Below are 24,818 nucleotides of genomic sequence, written 5' to 3' on the forward strand. Positions count from 1 at the left end.
ACAGTAGTAAGCCTGAATTCCTGATCCAAAGGGTAACATTCAGTTAAGCAGCAGAGAATGGAATCAAACCAGAAAGCAACTTCAGATTTTTTAGGATAAAGGATGCACAAACCCCACTTAGTTCTTGCTGAAATAGAACTCCCTGACCCAAGGAGATGCATGCCTCTTCCTCTATAACAAGAGAGGTAGAAGACACTTCTCCACACACACACGAGTGGAAGATTGACAGCTATCAGCAGCAGACTGTGTGAAAGAGTTACTTCAGCACTAATTCTATGTCCTCATATTTTGTCAATGTCTAGGAAGTAGGGACCTCACAAAATGAAAAATTCTGAGTCTTAGTTCATCTCTTGCAGAACTAACATAATACTATGTAAAAGCCTGTTAGGGCGTGGCTACCCTTGCAAGTTACAGCGCACTAGCTCACAGGCAAGGCACATAGAGCACTGCTGGTACTCCACCTCGGCAAGTGGAATAATGTATGCTGCACTGCAGCACCAGTGTGAAAGAGGTGTTATGTTACTGTGCTCTGACCTCCGGAAATGTCCCATAATCCCTTTACATCAAGTGGCCACTCTTCTCATTGTTTTGAACTTGCTGATATGCCCTTTCAAACATGGAGGGATTGGCTTTCTAACAGCTGGCTACTTATCTGCTCCAGGACAAAGGAACCATTACTGAGAGACGCTGCTTGCTTTGAGTGAGAGAGAGAGAGAGAGAGGTCAGCTGCTGTCTGAACTTACAAGAGAGCATGTCAGCATGCTGTCATTTCCCACCCCCAACCCACTCATTCTCCCTCCACATACACACTGCACCTCATGCCCCACATTTGAAAAGCGTGTGGCAGCCACTTGCACACTGAGATAGTGATGACAATGCGCTGCTCTTTGTGGCATTGCAAGAACCACTAATGTGGCCACGCCAGTGTGCTTCCAGCTGAGAGTGCGAACACTCAGCAGTGTTTTCCCTGCTGCGGTCTCCGAAGGCTGGTTTAACTCCCAGTGCTCTACAACTGCAAGTGTAGCCATGCCCTAAAAGAGAATATATGCCACATTGCTAAAATTCACTTGACAGTTTACCTTTATCTTCAGGTGTTATCTCTTGAGCCTTCTTAAGATCAGCCTTCAATAAAAAATACAAAAAAATAAGTAGATGCTTTATTGATCCTTTAAAAAACAACAGCAACAAAAATAGTTACCAGTGCCTGATCAAAATCTCTTATTCCCTGCCAGCCTTGAGCCCGTCTGTAAAGTGCTTTGGTGTTTGCTGGATCTATTGCAAGTGCCTGCAAAATGAATAAAAGTGGTTTAGTATTCATCAGTGTACTCTAAAGCAGTGGTTCTCAAAGCTAGTCCACTGCTTGTTGAGGGAAAGCCCCAGAGCGCTGGACCGGTTTGTTTATCTGCTGCGTCTGCAGGTTCAGCCGATCGCGGCTCCCACTAGCCACGGTATGCTGTTCCAGGCCCATGGGGGCTGTGGGAAGCGGCACAGGCCAAGGGACATGATGGCCACCCTTCCTGCAGCCCCCATTGGCCTGGAGCAGCAATCAACTGAACCTGCGGATGCGGCTGGTAAACAAACCAGTCCAGCGCGCCAGGGGCTCTCCCTCAACAAGCGGTGGACCAGCTTTGAGAACCACTGCTCTAAAGCCTTCCGCTAATATGAAGAGCGCCAAAACACACACAATTAGCCAATGGGCAAGATCCCCTGGGAGAATAACATGAGGGGGAAAGGAGTCCATGAGAGCTTGCTGTATTTTAAAGAATCCTTATTGAGGTTACAGGGACAAACCATCCCAATGTGTAGAAAGAATAATAAATATGGCAGGCGACCAGCTTGGCTTAACAGTGAAATCCTTGCTGATCTTAAATACAAAAAAGAAGCGGAAGATTGGACAAATGACTAGGGATGAGTGTAAAAATATTGCTCGGGCATGAAGGAGTGAAATCAGGAAGGCCAAATCACACCTCGAGTTGCAGCTAGCAAGGGATGTTAAGAGTAACAAGAAGGGTTTCTTCAGGTATGTTAGCAACAAGAAGAAAGTCAAGGAAAGTGTGGGCCCCTTACTGAATGAGGGAGGCAACCTAGTGACAGAGGATGTGGAAAAAGCTACATGTCTTTGTCTTCATGAACAAGGTCAGCTCCCAGACTACTGCACTGGGCAGCACAGCATGGGGAGGAGGTGACCAGCCCTCTGTGGAGAAAGAAGTGGTTTGGGACTATTTAGAAAAGTTGGAGGAGCACAAGTCCATGGGGCCGGATGTGTTGCATCCGAGAGTGCTAAAGGAGTTGGCGGATGTGATTTCAGAGATAATGGCCAGTGGCTCTGCAAACTCATGGCGATCAGGGGAAGTCCCGGACAACTGGAAAAAGGCTAATGTAGTGCCCATCTTTAAAAAAGGGAAGGAGGAGGATCCTGGGAACTACAGGCCAGTCAGCCTCACCTCAGTCCCTGGAAAAATCATGGAGCAGGTCCTCAAGGAATCAATTCTGAAGCACTTAGAGGAGAGGAAAGTGATCACGAACAGTCAGCATGGATTCACCAAGGGCAAGTCATGCCTGACTAATCTAATTGCCTTCTATGATGAGATAACTGGTTTTGTGGATGAAGGGAAAGCAGTGGACGTGGTGTTCCTTGACTTTAGTAAAGCTTCTGACACTGTCTCCTACAATATTCTTGCCAGCAAGTTAAAGAAGTACAGGCTGGATGAATGGACTATAAGGTGGATAGAAAGCTGGCTAGATTGTCAGGCTCAACGGGTAGTGATCAATGGCTGCATGTCTAGTTGGCAGCCAGTATTAAGTGGAGTGCCCCAAGGGTCGGTCCTGGGGCCGGTTTTGTTCAATATCTTCATAAATGATCTGGAGGATGGTGTGGATTGCACCCTCAGCAAGTTTGCAGATGACACTAAACTGGGAAAAAGAAAAGGAGTACTTGTGGCACCTTAGAGACTAACCAATTTATTAGAGCATAAGCTTTTGTGAGCTACAGCTCACTTCATCAGATGCATATCGTGGAAACTGCAGCAGACTTTATATATACACAGAGAATATGAAACAATACCTCCTCCCACCCCACTGTCCTGCTGGTAATAGCTTATCTAAAGTGATCATCAGGTGGGCCATTTCCAGCACAAATCCAGGTTTTCTCACCCTCCACCCCCCCACACAAATTCACTCTCCTGCTGGTGATAGCCCATCCAAAGTGACAACGCTTTACACAATGTGCATGACAATCAACTTGGGCTATTTCCTACACAAATCCAGGTTCTCTCACATCCCCCCCACCCCCATACACACACAAACTCACTCTCCTGCTGGTAATAGCTCATCCAAACTGACCACTCTTCAAGTTTAAATCCAAGTTAAACCAGAACATCTGGGGGGGGGATTTGTGCAGGAAATAGCCCAAGTTGATTGTCATGCACATTGTGTAAAGCGTTGTCACTTTGGATGGGCTATCACCAGCAGGAGAGTGAATTTGTGGGGGGGGGGGGGTGGAGGGTGAGAAAACCTGGATTTGTGCTGGAAATGGCCCACCTGATGATCACTTTAGATAAGCTATTACCAGCAGGACAGTGGGGTGGGAGGAGGTATTGTTTCATATTCTCTGTGTATATATAAAGTCTGCTGCAGTTTCCACGATATGCATCTGATGAAGTGAGCTGTAGCTCACGAAAGCTTATGCTCTAACAAATTGGTTAGTCTCTAAGGTGCCACAAGTACTCCTTTTCTTTTTGCGAATACAGACTAACACGGCTGTTACTCTGAAACCTGTCACTAAACTGGGAGGAGAGGTAGATACGCTGGAGGGTAGGGATAGGATACAGAGGGACCTAGACAAATTGGAGGATTGGGCCAAAAGAAATCTTATGAGGTTCAACAAGGACAAGTGCAGAATCCTGCACTTAGGATGGAAGAATCCAGTGCACCCCTACAGACTAGGGACCGAATGGCTCGGCAGCAGTTCTGCAGAAAAGGACCTAGGGGTTACAGTGGATGAGAAGCTGGATATGAGTCAACAGTGTGCCCTTGTTGCCGAGAAGGGCAATGGCATTTTGGGATGTATAAGTAGGGGCATTGCCAGCAGATTGAGGGACGTGATCGTTCCCCTCTATTCGACACTGGTGAGGCCTCATCTGGAGTATTGTGTCCAGATTTGGGCCCCACACTACAAGAAGGATGCAGAAAAATTGGAAAGAGTCCAGCGGAGGGCAACAAAAATGATTAGGGGACTGGAACACATGACTTATGAGGAGAGGCTGAGGGAACTGGGGATGTTTAGTCTACGGAAGAGAAGAATGAGGGGGGATTTGATAGTTGCTTTCAACTACCTGAAAGGGGGTTGGTTCCAAAGAGGGTGGATCTAGACTGTTCTCAGTGGTAGCAGATGACAGAACAAGGAGTAATGGTCTCAAGTTGCAGTGGGGGAGATTTCAGTTGGATATTAGGAAAAACTTTTTCACTGGGAGGGTGGTGAAGCATTGGAATGCGTTACCTAGGGAGGTGATGGAATCTCCTTCCTTCGAAGTTTTTAAGGTCAGGCTTGACAAAGCCCTGGCTGGGATGATTTAATTGGGGATTGGTCCTGCTTTGAGCAGGGGGTTGGACTAGATGACCTCCTGAGGTCCCTTCCAACCCTGATATTCTATGAACCCATCTATTTTAAGGGTAAGCTGCCTGAAAACAAATCAACTTTTAAATGAAAGCACAATCAATCAATAGAGTGCAGTATTACTATCCAGGGTTTATCTAGCATGGGGGTGGGCAAACTTTTTGGCTCAAGGGCCACATCGAGGTTGCAAAACTGTATTGACGGCTGGGTAGGGGAGGCTGTGCCTCCCCAAACAGCCTGGCCCCTGACTGCTCCAACCCCATCCACACCCCCACCCCTTGACAGGACCCCTGACCCCTATCCAATCCCCCCTGCTCCCTGACCGTGCCCCCCACTCCATCCAGCTGCTCCCTGTCTACCTCCCCAGGATCCCCTGCCCGTTATCCAACCCCCGCCCCCTTACCATGCTGCTGAGAGCAGCCAGAGCCAGCCACGTTGCCTGGCAGGAGCAGTGGGCCAGAGCACTGGCAGCACAATGAGGTGAGGCTGCGGGGGAGGGGAGACAGCAGGGCAGGGGCTGGGGCTAGGCTCCCCAGCCAGGAGCTCAAGGGCTGGGCAGGACGTCCTGCAGGCCAGATGTAGCCCACAGTTTGCCTACCTCTGATCTAGCATGTTGTTGAGTATTAATAGTGCTAATTCCCTGTCTACAGAAATGAGCCCATAAGCAGGTGCAGCTTCTCCTTCTATCCCCAACAGATTCAGGGATGGTGGAATAAAGGATAGATTTGTATGATTACTGCAAATCATCTAACCACTTAAATACTCAATGAATCCATTATTTAATGACAAAAAGGACCATTAAACCATCCAGTCTGATCTCCTGAATAATTCAGGCCACTAAATTCCACCCAGTTACCCCTGCAGTGAGTCTAATTACTTGATTGGCTAGAAAGGTATACAGTTTTTATTTTTAAGACATCAAAGGATGGAGAATCCACCAATTCCCTTGGTAGTTTGTTCTAATGGTTAATCATCTTCTATTAATAATTTGGACCTTATTTCTCATTTGTATTTGTCTGGTTTAATCTTTCAGCTTTTCTCAGCTAGATTAAAGTACTCACTTTAGTACTCATTATTTTCTCCCCCGCAAGCTACTTGTACACTGATCAAATCACCTCTCAATCATTTTGATAAACAAAACTCACATCCTCAAATCATTCTCGTGTCTCTTTTCTGCACCCCCTCCAATTTTTCAGTGTTTTTTAAAAATGTGGACTGCAGAACTGAGTGAAATATTCCAGTATCATTCTCACCAATGCCACATATGAAAGTAAAACCCCTTTTTACTCCGACTGCTCCTGTTTGTACCATCGAAGGATCACATTAGTTCTTTTTGCCACTGCATCATACCAGGAGCTCAGTGCTGCATTGTTTGTTCCCTGTAACACCTAAAATCTGTTCCAGAGTCTCTTTCCAGGATACAGCCCCTCATTCTTTATTTCTTGATGTATAGTTTTTCATTTGGCAATATTAAATTTTTAATGGGGATAGCTTACAAGCAATCCAAATTGCTCTGTAGGACTACCCTGTCCTCATCATTTACCATTTTGCTAATCTGTCTCATCTGCAAATTTTAATCAGCAACAATTTTATATTAACTTCCAGATCATTGATGGAAATATTGACTAGCATCAGGCTTGGCACCGAGCCATATGGAATCCCACTAGAAACTCCCTCCTTTGATGATGATTCCCTATTGACAGCTACTTTGAGATGTGTTAGCTCGACAGTTTAGTCTGTTTAATGTTTGCTTTGATTTTTAAATTGCTAATTCTTAAACCAGAATGTCATGTGGTATTAAGTCAAATGCCTTACAAAAGTTTATTACATTTATGTAGTTACATTTATCAACCAAATTTGTAATCTCAAAGCATGAAATCAGATTTGTTTGACAAGAAAATCATACTGACTGGCATTAATTCTACTTCTATCCTTTAAATTTATTATCAATTGAATCCTTTATCAGCTCTTCTATTCTTTTGTGCAGGACTGATGTCAGACAAGCTGGCTTACAGTTACCTGGCTCATCCTGTTTGCCTGTTTTAAATTTTGGCATTCTTCCAATCTTCTGGAATTTCCCTGGCAATCCAAGATTTATCAAGTGACCAGCTGACCAGAGATTGCCTCAGCTGACTCTTTCAGCTTGAGTGCAAGTTATCTGGGCCTGCTGATTTCAAAGTGTTTATCTGCAGTAATGTTAGAGAAAAGGTGGGTGAGGAAATATCTTTTATTGGACCAATAAAAATAACCTACTAAAATTTGTCTAACACCCTCAATTATTAATGGTCTGGAAAATACCTCATCTTTATGTGAGGAGTACATCATTCTGCTTTTTTCTCCATATATGTAACAGTTACTGAACACTTCTGCCTTTTTTCATCATCATCATCATCAATTTGAGCTCCAAATAGTTATGGGCTTATAACTGTTGCTAGGTGTTCCTTTGTTCCTAAAACTTAACTCCTATTTGGCCTTAGCCTTTGAATTCCTCTGTTCTCTCTTGTCTAATGTCTGCACTTCGCTTCCAGTTTACATCAGTTTGCTATTTTCCCCGTTTTCAATTGGTTATATTGCCTTTTCATTTCTAATTGCTGCCTTCCCTTTACCATTTAGCCAAAGTTATCCATTCATTACAATTAACCTGTTAAAATAAAACTAGAAATCTGATTCAAAGAGTGAGGGTAAAGCTTGCTGAATGCTACACATTTATAAAAAGGTTCCTTGTTTCTGAAAGATAATGTAATCTATTGTTCTATACAAAGTAAGAGTGCTCCCAGAAAATGCACAGCTTGCATTTAGCTCCAATAAATAATAACTTGTATTCTGAAATATTACTGATTGACTCCACTACTATTTTTTCTGAACAAGTAAACAGCCTGCCAAAAATGAGTTAATTTGTATATTAAAAGTGGTTTGCACTAAAGCCTTGCCTATCTTCCTTTAATTTATTATAGGAAAATGAGCCTCGCCAAACCTGATTTTGAAAAAAGGCTTTTAGTCTTGTCTTTATTTTCCAAATCACTTTCTACTAATCAAAAGATGAAATTTAGCTTACCTCACAACAACTTTCAATAGCTCCCTGCCAGTCTGACACCTTCAGTTTACAAGCAGCAATATTTAAAAGGCAGATCAAGGCAGTAGGATTAAACTTTGCTGTATTTGATTCCTCCACTATGGCTTTAGAAGCTTCCACATACCTGCACAAAACAAATTTACAAATTGTATGTATTAGTGTATATACTGTAACTTGCAACATTAACTTTTTTCTGCCCTTTGCTATCTTGCTGAAAGTATATGCAAGAACTACCAGTCACATGAACTCTTATCCACCTTAGTTTACTATTTCTAAACATCCATGCCCATTATATGGTTATATAAAAGAATTAAACTGAACTTATGCGTCCTACAATTGGCTGTACAAAAAAAAAAAAAACACACCACAATTTTAAATAATCATCTTTTACACAACATTGCCCCTTCCTCCTCTCCAAGTATTTGGCTACACTACCTGAATTATTTTAACTCGTTGTACTTGAAACTGTACAGGTAAACAATATAAGCTGCAGAGTTTGCAAAATGCAGTCATTTACCTTCAACAAACAAGACTGCCATAAGAAAATTAGTGGAGAGAAAAGAGGAGGGGTATAATTCCCATTTCCTTGTGATGCTAGTGTCATAGTTTTGAAGAAACTGCACCTGCATCTCTCCCACCCAGCTCTGTAGTCCACTCCAGGAATTCCCAGCCAAGTCTGAGGTCTCCAGCCAGCACCAGTCCCTGGGCAGGAACCCTTGTTTCACTCTCTTCTGACTGGGGTTTTAAGGCTGCACAGCTCCCTGAGATATCACAGTACAGGGCAAGCAAGCCAGTCTACCTAAAGGCTATTTCTTTCTCTCCACTGGCTCTGCACATTGTATTTGCCAGCAGTTACAAGTTACCACATGTTTCTTTTGAAGCAAGCACATTTATTCTTAAGGTGAAAGCATTACAGAGAAGACAAAAAGTGAAAATGCCTATGTGCATGCTAAAAGCTTACCGGAGGTCACCCATCAGTCTTATGGGGCCTTAGCGAGTCAAAGTCCTTCCAACCCTTCTGCAAGGGTTGTGGGGCCTCCCTTGGACAGATGATCCTGTCCGTTTGCTGGATCAGAAAGAAGGCCATGCATCAGTTTAAACACAGCCTTTTTATGCCAAAAGCCCTGTCTTCCAAGACTGGAAACCCAGATTGAATCAAAATATGCAAACCTCCAAAGGATGTAGTACCTCTCTGGAGGTGATTACAACTTGAGTGATTCTCCTTAATGACCCCCACTGTTTTAGTTCCTGAAGAGCTGTGGCAGCCTTCTTCTTGGAGTAAAATGCAATCATAAATACAAACCCTGGCCCACAGTGATACAGGAGCCTAATACAATATGTTTCCCCTCAAGATACTGCATGCAGTTGCAACGCTTGTCATAGCCAGTTCAAGGCTCGGTTTTTGAACTTCAAAGTCAGGACTCAACTACATCAGTGACTTCATCTCTATGCACGAACCACAAAGATAGTTGAGATCTTCTGAGATAATGCAGTTGACAAAGGCAAGGTGGAAGCATAATCAGATGACGTAAGGAGATCAGCCTGGCAATAAAATAATCCTACAGAAGAAATCTGACTACTCCACCATTCATCTATTTCTAAGACACACATTCTAAGACCTTCCTCTTTGGAACAGTGTTTCCATCATCACAAGATTTACTTTTTAAAAAACAAAACAAAACATGATTTCACATATGTTCAATTCAGTCAGAGCTTCCTGTAATCAAAGAACAGAAGAGAGCAGAGATCACTGAAATTCATTAGGGACTTAGCTAAGCAGATCCAGTTTAGTTGTGAAATGTTTGAATACTGCAGCAATGGATGCTATACAAAACACTAAAAAAACCCAGCATGCTGGAGATGGGGAAGGAAATTAATTCTGCAGTTGAATGCTCTGCCCCAAATTGATGTGTCAATAAAAAAGGTTTTAGAACAACCTGATAAACAGGAATAAGTCACCTGGAAGAGATGGTATTCCCTGAAGAGTTATGAAGGAACTCAAACATGAATATGCAGAACTACTAACTATACTATGTCAACTATCTTGAAATCAGCCTCTGTACCAGATGACTGGAAGGTAGTAGCTCATGTAACACCACTTTTTAAAAAGGGCTGCAGAGGCAATCCCGGTAATTACAGGTTGATGAGCCTAAATTCAGTAGCAGATAAATTGGTAGAAACGATAGTACAGAACAGAATTATCAGACACACAAACATGGTTTGTTGAGAAAGAGTCAACATGGCTTTTGTAAAGGGAAATCATGCCTCAATCTATTAGAATTCTTAGAGGGAGTCAACAAGCATGGATAAGGTTGATCCAGTCAATACAGTGTTCTTGCTTTTCAGAAAGCCTTTGACAATGTCCGGCACCAAAGGCTCTTAAGGAAATTAAGAAGCCATGGGATAAGAGGGACAATGTTCTCATGGATCAGTAACTGGCTGAAAGAGAGGAAACAAATGGTAGGAATATGTGGTCAGTTTTCACAATGGAGAGGTGAACAGTGGGGCTCCCCAAAGGATCTGTACCGGAACCTGTTCTGTTCAACATGTTCATTAATGATCTGGAAAAGAGGAGTGAACAAAGTGGCAAAAGTGTAAGGATGATACAAAATTATTCAACATAGTTAAGTCCAAAGTAGAGTGCAAGGAGCTAGAGAGATCTCACAAAACTGGGTGACTGGGCAACAAAATGGCAGATGAAATTCAACTCTGATAAATGCAAAAAATAATCCCAACTATTCATATACATTGGGTTCTAAATTAGCTGTTACCACTGAAGAAAGAGATGTTGGAGTCACTCTGGATAGTTCTCTGAAAACTTCCACTCAATACACAGCCACAGTCAAAAAGGCTAACAGTATATTAAGAAGTAATAGGGAAAGGATAGAAAATAAGACAGTAAATATCACAATGCCACCATATAAATGCATGATGCTCCCACACCATGAATGCTGTGTCCAGTCCTGGTCATCCCATCTCAAAACAAAAAAAATAGTGGAACTGACAAGGTTCAGGGAAGAACAACAAAGATGATCAAGGGTATGGAACGGCTATGGAGGGTATGAAACAGTGGGTATGGAGACCAAAAAAGATAAGGACTGTTCACCTTACAAGAGAGACAACTAAAGGAGATAAGAGAAGTCTATAAAATCATGGAAAGTATGAATAGGGAAGTGTTATTTACCCTTTCTTACAATACAAAAATATGTGTCACCCAATGAAATTAATAGGCTGCAGCTTTAATAAAAACGAGGAATTTCACACAACGCACGATTAAATTGTGGAACTCATTATCATGGGATGTTGTGATGCCTAAAAGCATAACTGGATTAAAAAAAGAACTGGATACGTTCACGGAGGATAGGCCCATCAATGGCTATTAGCCAAAACGATCAGGGATACAACTGTATGCTCGGGACAACCGTAAACCTCTGACTACCAAGAAGCCGGGAGTAGACGCCAGGGGTAGATCGCTCCATAATTGTCCTGTTCTGGTATACTCCCACCAAAGCTTTGGTAGGGATCACTGTGACAAGATATACCACGGTCTGACCCAGTATGGAAGCTCTTATGTTCTTATGCCAACCGTTAAGCCCCCTGTCAATATTCAAATCTAGGGACATTTAATTAGAATGCCTCACCTTGGTTTCTGCAGCAGGAACTCTTACCTTAAGCCTTTAGTGTACTTTTTAGTTGCCATTGCCCAGTTCTGTGTTTTGAAGAAAGTATTTCCTATATTCTTTATATCTTCTGCTATGGAAACAATCTTGTCAATCTATTGAGAAGAAGAGAAAAAATCCTATACAATGTAAGTATTAAATTATCAAAAAGAAAAGGAGTACTTGTGGCACCTTAGAGACTAACCAATTTATTTGAGCATGAGCTTTCGATGAAGTGAGCTGTAGCTCACGAAAGCTCATGCTCAAATAAATTGGTTAGTCTCTAAGGTGCCACAAGTACTCCTTTTCTTTTTGCGAATACAGACTAACACGGCTGTTACTCTGAAACCCGTATTAAATTATGTAATTTATACCAAGTTGCAACAAGTCTTTGGACTGCTTAATATTTAACAGTAGGATCCCAAGTCAATTCTCTTTCAAAGATTGCCAGAATGCACCAAACAACACAAATTTTGAAATTAAACTATATTCAAACAACTGTTATAATATTCTATTATATGAGCAACACATTCTCCTTGATCAATGGTATGAAACTCCCATTGAGTTGTACACGAGGATAAGACCATAAGAATGGCCATTCTGGGTCAGGATATTGGTCCGGATAGACCATTGGTCTGTCGTCTGACAGTGGCCAGTGCCAGATGCTTCAGAGGGAATGAACAGAACAGGGCTATTATTGAGTGATCCATCTCTTGTCGGCTAGTCCCAGCTTCTGGCAGTTAGGGCTTTAGGGACACCCAGAGCATGGGATTGCGTCCCAGACCATCTTGTCTAATAGCCATTAGTGGACCTATCCTCTAGGATCAGGGGGACTGACTTCAAGAGAACAAAACATAACAGCAATAGAGAACATGCGATCACTAATCTAATTGTTTCCCCCTAAATGCAGTTACATGAATGAACATTCATTCCTCCTTAATCCAGGATCAGGTAAACAGAAGCTTTGGCTGTACCCATAAAAAAATCAGATTTGTGTTAGTGATGTAGGTATATAACCAAGAACTTCTCATTCCCGAGAGTATTTTGTCTTTTATTTCCCACAGTTCAAGGCACAGATACTTGATCTGCATCGGCCTTCCAACTAACAATCAACTACTAACACACTTCTGTCTTTCCCTCAAACCACTTCTAGATCCATAAAGTAAGGCTGATGGTTAACTGCCTGCCAAATACGATGGCAGTGTTGTCTGTCTACACAGGGCATGCCTAGAAATTGCTTTGTGGGTGAAAAATGTGGTAATGAGATGATTTTCTAACTATGGAAAGGAACTAAATAAAAATCTCCAGAGGATGATATTAATACTATGAAATCCTATATAAATTATGCCTCTGGAAACTTGTCACTACAGTACCACAATGAAGAACTGAGTAGCAGATGTAAAGGAAGAACAGAAAAAAACCCTTCTAAGTGGAAGGTTTTGTTTTTAGCCTTACGTGCACTGGAAAAAATAAATCATAGTTAGCATTAACAAGAGCAGCTAAAAGAAGTATCACAAAATTCCTCATTATTACCTCTAACCTACCCTAACAGACTTCTTAAAAATAAACTCAAGTCTGGTGAACCTGACAACAACCACCATATATCTCAGGTTATGTAAATGTCATCATTGCACAGGAAAAATAATTATCTTCAAAGAAAAACGACTTACATCTTTTAAATCTACATCTGAATCTTCAGGGAAATCTGGGTGAGTATCACCAGAGCCATCCACTGGGGAGATCCCCCAGTTATCGCCTTCCTTCAGCTCTCCACATTCTGCAATAATGCACAACTGTAAAAAAACAGGAGGCGTACAATATGCAATGTTGCTATTCACTAATCGGAAAGCTTTAGTTCTTTTGTATTGCCAAAAGATCGGTGAAAGTGTCTTCCTGTCACTCCCAAACTACAGATTTCAGAAGCCTACTTCAGCTGCTTCTAACTATCCTTATGAAACTTCATTTTCAGCTTTACTGCAAGGTAAACTCATCAAGTTCAACCACTGGAGGGAGTATAGGGCTATTTACCCCATAGTAAAACTAAATTGCCTAATTTTCACTGTGTTTTTACCTCAGGATAGCTCATGCATGTTAGATACTGAGGTAGAAAAACCCACTTATTATAGCAGTGAAGAAGACAAGGCCATATGTGGAAGGGTGACACACACATTAATTCACTACCGCTTCCTGTTGCTGCTCTGTTTCTTGGAAGCATCAACCAAAGCTTAGACCACTTAGCTTGTAAAAATCTAGCAGGATCACACCACAAGAAGCCATTACACTAGGAATGACTGAATTGCTCATCTTTGCTACCACACATGAAAGGAAAAGCATGTGTGTTTTTAGGTTTTATAGCGTGGTAGCAAAATGAAGCAAAATACATGCTTTCCTTTCCAACAACAAGGGTAATTTTTCAGATATTATGGAGGAGATGTTGATGATGAAAAATAATTGGTCATATTTTATGTTTGACAAAGAGCCATTAATCTTCTAACATAGCCATGTTAAATGTACTAATTAAACTGTTTGCTCAATACTGTTAGACCAGAAGTGGGCAAACTATGGCTCGTGGGCCTGTCCTTCCCGGCCCCTGAGCTCCTGGCCCGAGAGGCTAGTCCCTAGCCCCTCCCCCATGGTTCCCCCTTCCCCGCAGCCTCAGCTTAGTGCACCGCAGGTGCAATGCTCTGGGCGGCAGGGCCGCGAGCTCCTGGGACAGTGCAGCTGCAGAGCCGCAGCCTGACCGGTGCTCTGTGCTGTGCAGCACGGCTGCCTGTCCTGGTGCAGCCACGCAGGCAGCCATCGGTGCTCCAGGCAGCGCGGTAAGGGGTCAGGCGGGAGTTGGATAGAGAGGAGGGGAGTTCAGGGGGTGGTCAGGGACCAGCTTGTGGATAAGGGTCAGGGCAGTCAGGGGTCCCAGGAAAGCAGTCAGGACGGAGAGGGGGGGGTTGGATGGGGCGGTGGGGGGCAGTTTGGGGCAGGGATCCCCAGGGGACCATCAGAGAATAGGGTGGGTTGGATGGGGCAGGAGTCCCAAGGGGCTGGGCCATGCCTGGCTGTTTAGGGAGGCACAGCCTCCCCTAACCAGCCCGCCATACAATTTCAGAAACACAATACAGCCCTCAGGCCAAAAAGTTTGCCTGCTCCTGTGTTAGACCTGTGCTAGACACCCCCCGTACCTGTCCTCTAAGCACAGGATGGGAACCAAGAACTCCAGTTCTACCCAGCTCTAACACTAACTCCTTTTGCAACCTTTGGCAAGTCACAACTTCATTTATACAGGTTTCAGTTTCTCATACCTTCAATGTGCAGAGACATTACATTCCTCCCTCATTTCCAAAGGCGATGTGAAAATTGATTAGTAATAACTAGTTAACATTTGTAGGAGTTTTACACATGTAGAGTATCAAGAATAATTAACTACAAAATATTTTTTCCCCTTTCCCAGTTTTTAATACTTTCTTTGATCTAAATATTTTATTTAGAATTAGTAAACGGCTTTACCAATCCTGTGACTTTTAGCCTGGAAGTCATTTTCACAATGGAAGACAAAAACTAATCTGAAAATGTTATATGTTCTGCGAGACAAAGCTCAGAAAAACTTTTTCTAGTTTTGCTCTAACAAAAGCAAACCAATTTTGAATCATACTGAAAAACAGAACTAAAATTAATTCTCACAGAATACTAAAACAGTTCTCACAGAAGGCACCATATAATGGAACAAGCGTCCTCCTAGATGTCCTGATCTTACCTTTGCAGGTTTTTCTCCATTCACGTCAACATTTTCTAGTATTTTAGCAACACCCATTCCTTTGATCACTTGGCCAAACACCACATGTTTCCCATCCAGGTGAGGGGTTGGCACTGTTGTGATAAAGAACTGAGAGCCATTTGTATTGGGTCCTGCATTTGCCATGCTCAGCAGCCCTGCCCGATCATGCTGTACGAGAAAATGCCATCAAAGCAAATATAAGTAAGATATGATTATTCTACAAGGTTACAGTGATATACTACCAGGACATCCAGTGTACCCCAAATAAGCCCACATTGACAACCTGCAAGGGGCCTGAGGACCACACATAATTTGCAACTGGCTTCATCTTCCCTGACATCAGAGGACAGTTGTCTTTATTGTATTTCCCATAGTTGGTGGCAAGCAAGCTTAGTGACTTGACACTACCCAATCAGTTAACAAGAAATGTTGCATTGGCTGTTTAATTGCATCAGTCAGTTCCATGCTGTCTAAACACCAAAACTTGAGAAATCAGTTGAGGGGTGCCTGATGTGATCTCCTGACATTAAAACCAGCTCTCTGTGTCCCATTTAAAAAAACAAGATACAGTAACTGACTCAGTAATAATGCAATTAATAGGAAATTGTTAAATACTTTCTGAAACCCTATCCATCAAACACTTGTGCATTACTTATTTTACATGAGTAGTCTCATTAACCTTAATGCACCTATTCACGTGAACTGAGTTACTTCCATGCTGTTTGCAAGACTGAGGCCTTATAATTTAAAACTTATTGCTGTATAATCACACACTTTTCCCCTACAATTCTTTTGACTCCTTGTAAGTAAGCACATGGATTATTTTGCTTCACCATCCAGATTTTTTCTCTTTAATACTTTTTTCTAAATCACAGCCAAAAAGTTTCATGTTTTTTGGAAATATAGGCTTTGCTCAAGTCTTCTGCATAAGTCTTTGCGACATAGGCTTTACTCAAGTCTTCTACAAAAGAATGGATGCTTACCCTACAGAAGCCGTGCTTCTTCAAGAAGTCATAGTTGCTCTGGATCTCACAGTAGGTGCATGTGCACTTCATGTATGTCAGATTGATTTTTATACCACTGTCTTGCAAAGTTATACATGTGACCTGTGGCTCCTTGTGCTCCAGTATGAGGACAAAAAGGGTTGGACATCCGCAACCCTCCCTCAAGTTCCTCACACTTCAAAGCCCATGGTAGATGAGGACTCTGGAAAGCACGTCATGGGATCCACACTGGCCTCAAAAGAACATCCTCAAAGAATCACAGTTACTGTAGTGTAAGTACCATTTCTTTCTTCTTGGAGTATGTGTTAATATGGGTCCAACAGTAGGTGGCCGGCAAGCAGTATCCCTTCAGGATGATGGAAATTAGGAGTTTCAGCTGCCTCAGTAGAATACTGACTGTCCTCCTGAACTTGGCAACTGACCTAGTAGCTAAGTTTGAAGCACAGTGTTTGACAAAGGTCCATGTTGCTGCTTTGTAGATCTCTGATACTGGCAAACTTCTGAAACAGGCAGAAGATGTCACTTGAGTTCTGATGGAGTGAGTTTGTATGTTTGGTGGGAGAGGTACAACAGTTGACTGGTAATACAAAGAAATGCACCGAGTAATCCATTTTAATATCTTGTGATGAAATGGCTTGACCTTTGGAACACCTCTTACCAGAAACATACCAGGAGGGGGATGTCTGAATGCTTTGGTCCTGTCAGTGAAAAAAGCAGAGTCCTGGACACATCCAGTATGTGCAATTCTTTTCAACTGGTGCCAAATGTGCTTTCAGGAAGAAGACAAGTAGCTTGATAGAATTGGTTCAGATGGAAATTCTGACATCACCTTAAGGATGAATTTCAGATGAGGTTTTAGCACCACCTTGTCCCTATGGAATGTTATACAGGGAGATTCAGCCTGAAGCGCCAGTCACTTTGCTGGCTCAAGTGATAGCGACTAGGAAGATCATCTTCAGAGTGAGGTAACATAGGGAGAATACTGACAGATGCTCAAATGCATCCTCTGTTTGGTGGGGAATTGCATAGTAGCCCTTTAAGGAACTGATACCATGGGGTGAGAGAAGACAGAGCAGGATTTGCTCCAGCAGGTGACAAGCTGAAATCACTAAGGTGGATTTTAAAGGAGTTGAGAGAGACTGGCTTATCTGAGGTGCAGTAAGTATCATGGATCTCTGGTATCAAGACTGGGGTTGAGCTGCCCATATTGAGAAACTCTTCTATTTGGCAGTGCTGAGTCAACCAGCCGCAGTCCAATAAAGTTATTGGTGCCAATGTCGATGGCCCTAATGCCAATGTGGTTGGCACAGTTTTTGACTGTTTTCTTTCCTGTCGCTGCTTGATGCTGTGGAGTAGTGTCTACTCAATGGAGCACTCGCTGAAGATGAACCTTCCCATTCTTTGGAACTGTGGTAGGCTCCACGGTGGCATTTATCAATTGTTCGAGTAGGTGCAGTTACAGCTGTACATCCCTCAACTTGCAAGTCCTTGAGGAGAAAAATTAGCATGGCACATATTTATTGGGGATGCGACTTTCCCCTCAACAGAACAGTCATTTACTGTGTCCTTCGACCAGTAAGGTAAGTCTGTCACAGGCCAGGAAGGGTTTCAGCTGGATGATTTGGAATCCACCAGACCAGTAGGTTCAGGGTGCCTAGCCCTGCTGTATGGGGAGGTGTAGATGGGGTCTCTTCTTCTCTTTTTCTTCACCAAAAAGTTTGAAAAGGAACGAGTTTGAAGCTTAGGAGTAGTGGGGCAGACACTTGCTGACTTCCATCTCTTTGTCACAGGTAGTAAGAAGGAGTTGAGTGAGGGTCATGGTCATGCTACCCTTTATGTTCTTGCACAGGAGCATGAGAAGACACTGGGTGTAAGCATGGCCCCCCATGGAAACTTCTATTTAAAAAAATCCCATCTTGCATGCATGAGCTGCAGGTGCACCTATAATGGAATCCACACCCACAGACACTTAAAGTTTTCTTTACAGCAAGACTTTCCAACTAACGCAAACTTAGGAGTGCAAAAACATGAATATAAAATAGTCTTTATTAATGTTTCTTTTCCTGTTATGGAAGATATTTGCATGGAAGTAAATACTTTCTCTCAACCTGCCTAAATTTTGCTTCTGCTGGATTCTGCAAAGACGACATTAATCCAGTATTTACGGAAAAATGGAAAAGATGTGATGCAACAGATTCCTCCTTCTGAATTTACAAGATTAAATGCGAGAAATCCCTTGTTTTAAAATCACAAATATATGATGACAAAACCCATAGGATTTATTTAATTCAAAACCACTGTATATGAAATTTTGCTCCAGAAATAAAGTTCCTCTAATATTCAATGCAATAATTTTATTATGGAATATTTCCTCTCCTTCAGCCAAGGTACACACTGCACAATTTAATTATGTCATTTTGTTCATGATTTTTAAAATTATGAAGAGAATTTAAAGTGCTGCTGCCCTTGTTTTGTAGGAGTGATAGTCTTTCCCCTAAAACGGAAATATTTTACAGGTAAAGCTCCTACAACTTTCTTCACCTCCTCATAGACCGACATCATCATCATGGATCATAATACGTGTACTAAGATTCCACTGGAGTAATAAGAACCAAACCACCCTAATTTCAAAACCTGATTCCATTTAGCATTTTTAACTACTTTACCTTATAATGAAAGTTTTCATCTTCGAATTTTTCTCCATATATACTTTCTCCACCTGTGCCATTTTGATTTGAGAAGTCTCCACCCTGGATCATGAATTTCTTAATAACTATTAAGTAGAAAATGAGTCATAAGAGATGGTGTCAAAGCAGGAAGAATGTTAAGCAGGATTACATTCAAGGGTGAAGACCAACCCCACTTCATCAACATGAGCCTTAATTCCTTTCTTATATGAGCAAGAATCCCCTGAACACTTCCATAGTTACAACCAGAAATTCACAACTTCTTGTGGCTTAATATAGAAAAAGCAAAATGGCTAACAATCAATCAAATTTCTCACTAGGCACATAATTGTGCAATACCAGAAATAAGCCATATATCCTTAGTATATAGCATGGTTTGATGATAACTTGCATCTACATCCTACATATTTTTACAATTATTTTACGCAAGAGAAGGACGGGCAACAGAAGTGTAATTTTGAGAGTACTGTAGAGAGGGAATCATGATCAGCAAAACAGTCAGGCGAGTCAGTTATACCCAAACAAAAGTGAACAAGATTTCTTAGTTATCAGATTCCCTCGAATTATCCATTTTCAGCTTTTTGAACAACACTTGATTCTCACACCTCAACAGGAAAACCATTTAACCTATTTATCACTCTCAATAAAATAGTTCATTAAATGAATCATTTATATCTGCAAATGTCAAACAGCATCACCTAAGTGAAAGTACAAGGGTCAGGGTGTCAGAAGGCCTAGTTTCTATTCCAGATTGTCACGGATAGCGTGACTTTGAGTGAGCTATTTTACTTCCCTGAGTCTCAATTTCTCCATCTGTAACATGAGTAAAGAATTATTATCCCATTTTCATAAAGCACTTTGAGATTCTTGGATGACAGTTAAAAAATAAAATTAATAACTTCAAAAATCTTATGTCCCAGAGTATAATAATTGTTTTAGAGCAATGTATTTTCCAAAGCTTTAATAGTCTAGTTCCTCAACATATGAAGAAAAGTCCACAATTACAACAGAGCAAGCTGGGATAAAAAATTTTTTTTTTCACATCAACTAATGATTTCTTATTTATTATAATGCAGTTTCATATTAGGAAGCCTACAGCATTGACTGTGGGATGTTCTAGAAAAGCATAACATGTACACACAAAACCCACAAAAAGTCCACAAATAAAAATCCTTCCTAATATCCTCCACTACCAGCTGTTGTGGAGAAAAACACGAGTAAGCAGCAGCAAAGAAAATCCCTTGCTCACACTGGGTCGTACCCAAAGCCCAATGAAGTCAGTGGAAAGACTCCCACAGCTGTACTACTGCCATTGGAGCAAGCCTACGACCAGCTATTGATGCACTCTCTACAAAAACATGGTCAAGGTAGACAGAAGATAAAATAAAGAGGGATAAATAATGCATTTCTACTATTCTCGAATCCATTACTTTTCTGAACTGAAAACTCTTATATTAAACCAAAATAGCTAATGAGTTCATTTTAGAAATACCATATGTTATGCTAAATCACTTTTAATATTTCTACTGTAGCTTGGCTCTGCGTTTTCTTTTTTTCCTTTCTAAATCACTAACTCAAAAGGATTTAAATATTGAAAGTCCAAGAAAACTCTCCCTGAGTTCCATGAAAGCCATATCAGCCCATAACTTAAGTATTGATCACTGTTAGAAATCCACACACACCCCTACCCGCCCAATATTGAAATCAAACTGGTTTTAAAATACTTGAAGTCAACTGTTAATATTATGCAACTTAAACAGAAAATGGGAAAACAACAACAAAATAAAGATGATTCAAACTTACTTCTATGGAAAGGGCATCCTTTATAATGAAGAGGCTTTCCAGTTGTAGGCCCTATCCCTTTTTCTCCTGTACATAGTGCACGAAAATTTTCAGCAGTTTTGGGCACAACATCTGCAAACAATTCTAAGACAATTCGACCAACTGGAATATGAGAGAGAAAGAGTGCACACACATTTCAGTCCAATCCTGAAAAACAAGTGGAGGAGCCCAGCATCTCAAGACAAACATGTTTATATAGCAGATCTGTAAGTGTGGAAGAGGAGTGGAGAGCAGGGGGGGAATTAATGATTGAATTAACAGTATTTAAGCCATTGTTAAACTAATCTAATCCTTAAAATATACAATTTTCCATATCCCTCCTACTGCTACCATGGATAGAGCTAGTGAATTACAGCTACAATGTTTGTTATCATAGATTGGGGTGGGCAAACTATGCCCTGCGGCATTGCCACCCCTATGGCGCCGCGGGCCTCGCACCATTCCCAGAAGCAGCCAGCACCATGTCCCTGTGGCCCCAAGGCGCGGGGGGGTGGGGGCGGGGGGAGAAGGAGAGGGCTCCGTGCACTGCCCTCGCTTCCAGGTACTGCCCCCCGCAGCTCCCACTGGCTGGGAATGGGGAACCGTGGCCAATGGGAGCTTCGGGGGAGGTACCCACAGGCAAGGGCTGCGCACTAAGGGGCCATAGGGACATGGTGCTGGCTGCTTCTGGGAGCGGCGCAGGGCCAGGGCAGGCAGGGAGCCTGCCCTGGCACCAGTGCACACCATTGCCACCCCGGAGCCACTCCAGGTAAGCAGCGCTGGACTGGAGCCCAAGCCCCTCCTGCACCTGGCACCACAACTCCCTGCCCTGAGCCCCCTGCTGCACCCCTCATCTCTCCTGTACCCCAACTCCCTGCCCTGAGCCCCCTGCTGCACCCCTCATCCCTCCTGTACCCCAACTCCCTGCCCTGAGCCCCCTGCCGCAACCTGCACCACTTCTGCACCCCAACCCCCTGCCTGAGCCCCCTCATACCTTCTGCAATCCTCCTCTGCCCCAACCCCTTGCCCCGAGCCCCTTTCTGCACACCACACCCCCCCACACACCCCTCACTCACTCCAACCCCCTGCCCTGCATGCAATTTCTCCACCCAGATGTGGCCCTCGGGCCAAAAAGTTTGCCCACTCCTGCCATAGATACAGTCAGTGAAAAACTGGCACCATGAACTGGTTAAGGGGGAGACCATGACAGATGTGTCTAAAAACTATTAGAAAACAATCCACACGTATATACGACTCAAATTCTGCCCTTGGACATGCTCACAGGACTCACATAGACTTAAAAGTGCACCAGATTTGTGCAGCACGTATTCTTGTTAGAACATGTTGGGAAAATAGAGTTTTGCTTCCATGGAAAATTTCAACTGCTTTTTCTTTTTTATTGTCATTTTCCATGGAAGATAACTACTTTTGCTGAAATATCAAAACAAAAATATTTTGGCTGAAAACCAGGGTGGCCATGCAGGGTTGGTTTTCAGCCACTCTGGAAGATATAAGCAAGGACAGAAACCATCTTTGTGTCCATCGTTAGATAGACACATGGGAGCAGAGCTCTTGGAAGCTGGGAAAGAGGTCCTTCAACCAAGGTGGGCACTGAAGTCTCTAGAATCTCACTATAGATGAGGTACCTGCTTGAACAAAGCCTGTACCTTGCTAAATTATGGTTTAGACTTTTAGATGTGTGTTTTCACTTTTATTTGTTTATAACCATTTCCAACTTTTATTCTTGAACTCACTTAAAAGCCTATCTTCTTTTGTTAATAAACATGTTTTACTATTGATCTAAACCAACGGCAAGGTGTTTAAATGACAGTAAACGTTAATGCCAGTGAATATGGCAAGCTGGTGGGATTTGTCTCTTTAAAGGAGCAAACAGATCATTATATTCCTCTCAATGCTGCACAGCACAGGGGCTTGGGAAAGTTCAGGACGTGAGGGATCACATCAGCCAAGTCTGGTACAGAGAAGAGCAGTCTGAGATCATGGCTGGCAAGCTGCTGGATTCAATGTGTCTCACTCAGAGCTGTACAGAACGTAAGTGCTGGCTGGCTGGCTGGCTGCCTGTGTGGCCCAGGCTTGGTCTACACTAAAGAGTTAGGTCAGGGGTGGCCAACCTGAGCCTGAGAAGGAGCCAGAATTTACCAATGTACATTGCCAAAGAGCCACAGTAATATGTCAGCAGCCCCCCATCACCTCCTCCAACCGCACTCCCAGCGCCTCCCGCCACCAGCGGCCCCGCTGATCAGCTGTTTCGTGGCCTGTAAGCGGGTGGGGGAGGAGGAGCAAGGAAAGGGCAGGCTCAGAGGAGGGGGCAGGAAGAGGTGGAGTGGGAGCAGGGCCTGTGGCAGAACCAGGGGTTGAGCAGTGAGCACCCCCCGGCACATTGGAAAGTTGGCGTCTGTCGCTCCAGCCCCCGAGTCGGTGCCTATACAAGCAGATACATATTAACTTCTGAAGAGCTGCATGTGGCTCTGGACCCACAGGTTGGCCACCCCAAGTTAGGCTGACATAACGCAGCTTATGCTGGCCTATGTCAAGTGTCTACACTGCAGGCTTGCTCCCACCAATGCAAGTGCCCTACTACACCAAGACCTCCACAAGAGGCTTATGTTGGTACACTGTAGTTAGGGTGACACAGTATGTGTGTCATTTATGCATTCCTTACACTGGCTGCCTTGTCCATTTCGGGGAGCCCTGAAACTGACAAGAAAGCAGGCTCCTGGCTCCCCAGCTGGGCTGCTGCTGGGTCTCAGCGCTAAGCTGCGCGCCCCTCCACTCCCAGCTGGGCGCGGGAAGGTGAGAAGCCCGCACGGGCGGGGGGCAGCTGGGCTCCCCTCTTCAGTCACTGGAAGCGCTCCTGGTGAGGCTGCGCACCAAGGCCAGAAGAAGGGAGGGTACCATGGCCATCCGCCACCACCACAATAATTACTGCGGCGGCTGTAAGTCAACCTGCCTTCCTTAAGCCTGTAGCCAGGTAGGGCGCCACACGCAGCCGAACATTTTGAGACCCTCGGGGCTGTCCCCGGAGCACGCCGGCCGCGACCGGGGGCTGGGCTGGGCTGGCAGCGCTCAGGCCCTGCACAGTGACAGCCACAAACCCTTCCTCGGAGGCGAGGGGGCTGCCCTACAGGAGCCCCCGGCAAGCTCGCGGGACCAGCCCCCCTCCGCTCCCCGCCCGACGCGCTACAGGCACAAAGCAGCTTGGGGGCGCGGGCGGCACAAGGGCCGCCGGGGTGCCCGGGCCAGGCGCGGAGGGACCGCGGCCGCTGCCCCTTCCCGTCTACCCCGCCCTCCGGGGGAGGGGGCTGGCGAGCCGCAGCCCCGGGGGCGCTGCCGCGGGGCTGCCCGCCGACAACCCTCCGCCCCCGCGGCCGCCCAGCTGCCTTCCCCGGGGTCTGGCGCCCGTTCTCCAGCGCAACCTGCCGCCGCCCTCTCGCGCCCTCCCTGCCCGGGAACCTTCCATGTCCTCACGCACCTCGTTCGCCTCCGGCGTCCACATCGAAGAAGACCCTGGGGTTGGCGACCGGGGACGGGGGCGCCATGCTCCAGCTACCGGCGGCTCCGCTGGTCGCTCCTCCCCGCCCGGCCACGTGCACTGACTTGGCTTCCGTTTCGCCGGGATCGGGAGAATAGCGGCGGCCGCTGGGCTCGGGCCCGGGCCCGCCCCCTGCTGCTGCCTGTGAGCCTCTCCCGGGCTAGTCGGCGCAGAGAACCGTGCAGCCAGAGGGGCCCATGTGACCGCACACGAGCCTTCCCTGTCCGATGCACCGAGGGTGCAGGCGAGTAGCGTCCGTCTATCTTGGCAGCTGCTGCTCCTAGCCCCCTATTTTAGGGGCGGCGTGGGGGTAACCTCATGACGGGACACACCAAACGTTGCACTGGGTGCCCTGTGTCCTTCGTTTCTCACGCTTGCTTAAGTCTGACTAACTGGGGGAGACGTGGGGACCCCGTCCCGTGTAGATGCGCTTCTCGTCCTCTGCTGATAGAGGATTTTGCTTTTTGTGCGTTGGCTCACTGAATCATTGAGATTTCCTGCCAGTCACATTGGCCCACAGCCTCGAAGATATTTAGGCTTTTTGGATCTGGGCCCTTGTGCCAGTTTGAGGAGACCACCAGTCCCTGATTTCTCTGCCAGCATGGGGCAATTGACACCTTGATGCCCCCAGGTCACA

The 24,818-nt window shown here is 44.3% G+C and overlaps 1 protein-coding gene across 3 annotated transcripts in view; it reads right to left on the reverse strand.

Annotated features, from left to right (window-relative positions):
- The window catches only part of PPID (peptidylprolyl isomerase D), a 31,592-nt gene extending 7,222 nt beyond the window's left edge, over positions 1-24,370 (reverse strand). Inside the window, exons 1-9 of one of the 3 annotated variants that reach the window (XM_073341473.1) lie at positions 24,122-24,365; positions 20,611-20,751; positions 18,787-18,893; positions 15,096-15,284; positions 13,018-13,140; positions 11,357-11,463; positions 7,671-7,812; positions 1,199-1,285; positions 1,080-1,122 (exon numbers count right to left, since the gene is read on the reverse strand). In XM_073341473.1, the coding sequence (XP_073197574.1) occupies positions 1,080-1,122; positions 1,199-1,285; positions 7,671-7,812; positions 11,357-11,463; positions 13,018-13,140; positions 15,096-15,284; positions 18,787-18,893; positions 20,611-20,751; positions 24,122-24,188 (1,006 nt within the window). In that variant the 5' untranslated portion in view covers positions 24,189-24,365. Of the gene's footprint in view, positions 1-1,079; positions 1,123-1,198; positions 1,286-7,670; positions 7,813-11,356; positions 11,464-13,017; positions 13,141-15,095; positions 15,285-18,786; positions 18,894-20,610; positions 20,752-24,121 lie in introns of all 3 variants that reach the window. The other 2 variants (XM_073341475.1, XM_073341474.1) reach the window with 2 other exon arrangements.
- Between the last annotated feature and the right edge of the window lie 448 nt (positions 24,371-24,818).

Source organism: Lepidochelys kempii, chromosome 4 (assembly GCF_965140265.1).
Source record: "Lepidochelys kempii isolate rLepKem1 chromosome 4, rLepKem1.hap2, whole genome shotgun sequence".
Taxonomy (NCBI): domain Eukaryota; kingdom Metazoa; phylum Chordata; order Testudines; family Cheloniidae; genus Lepidochelys; species Lepidochelys kempii.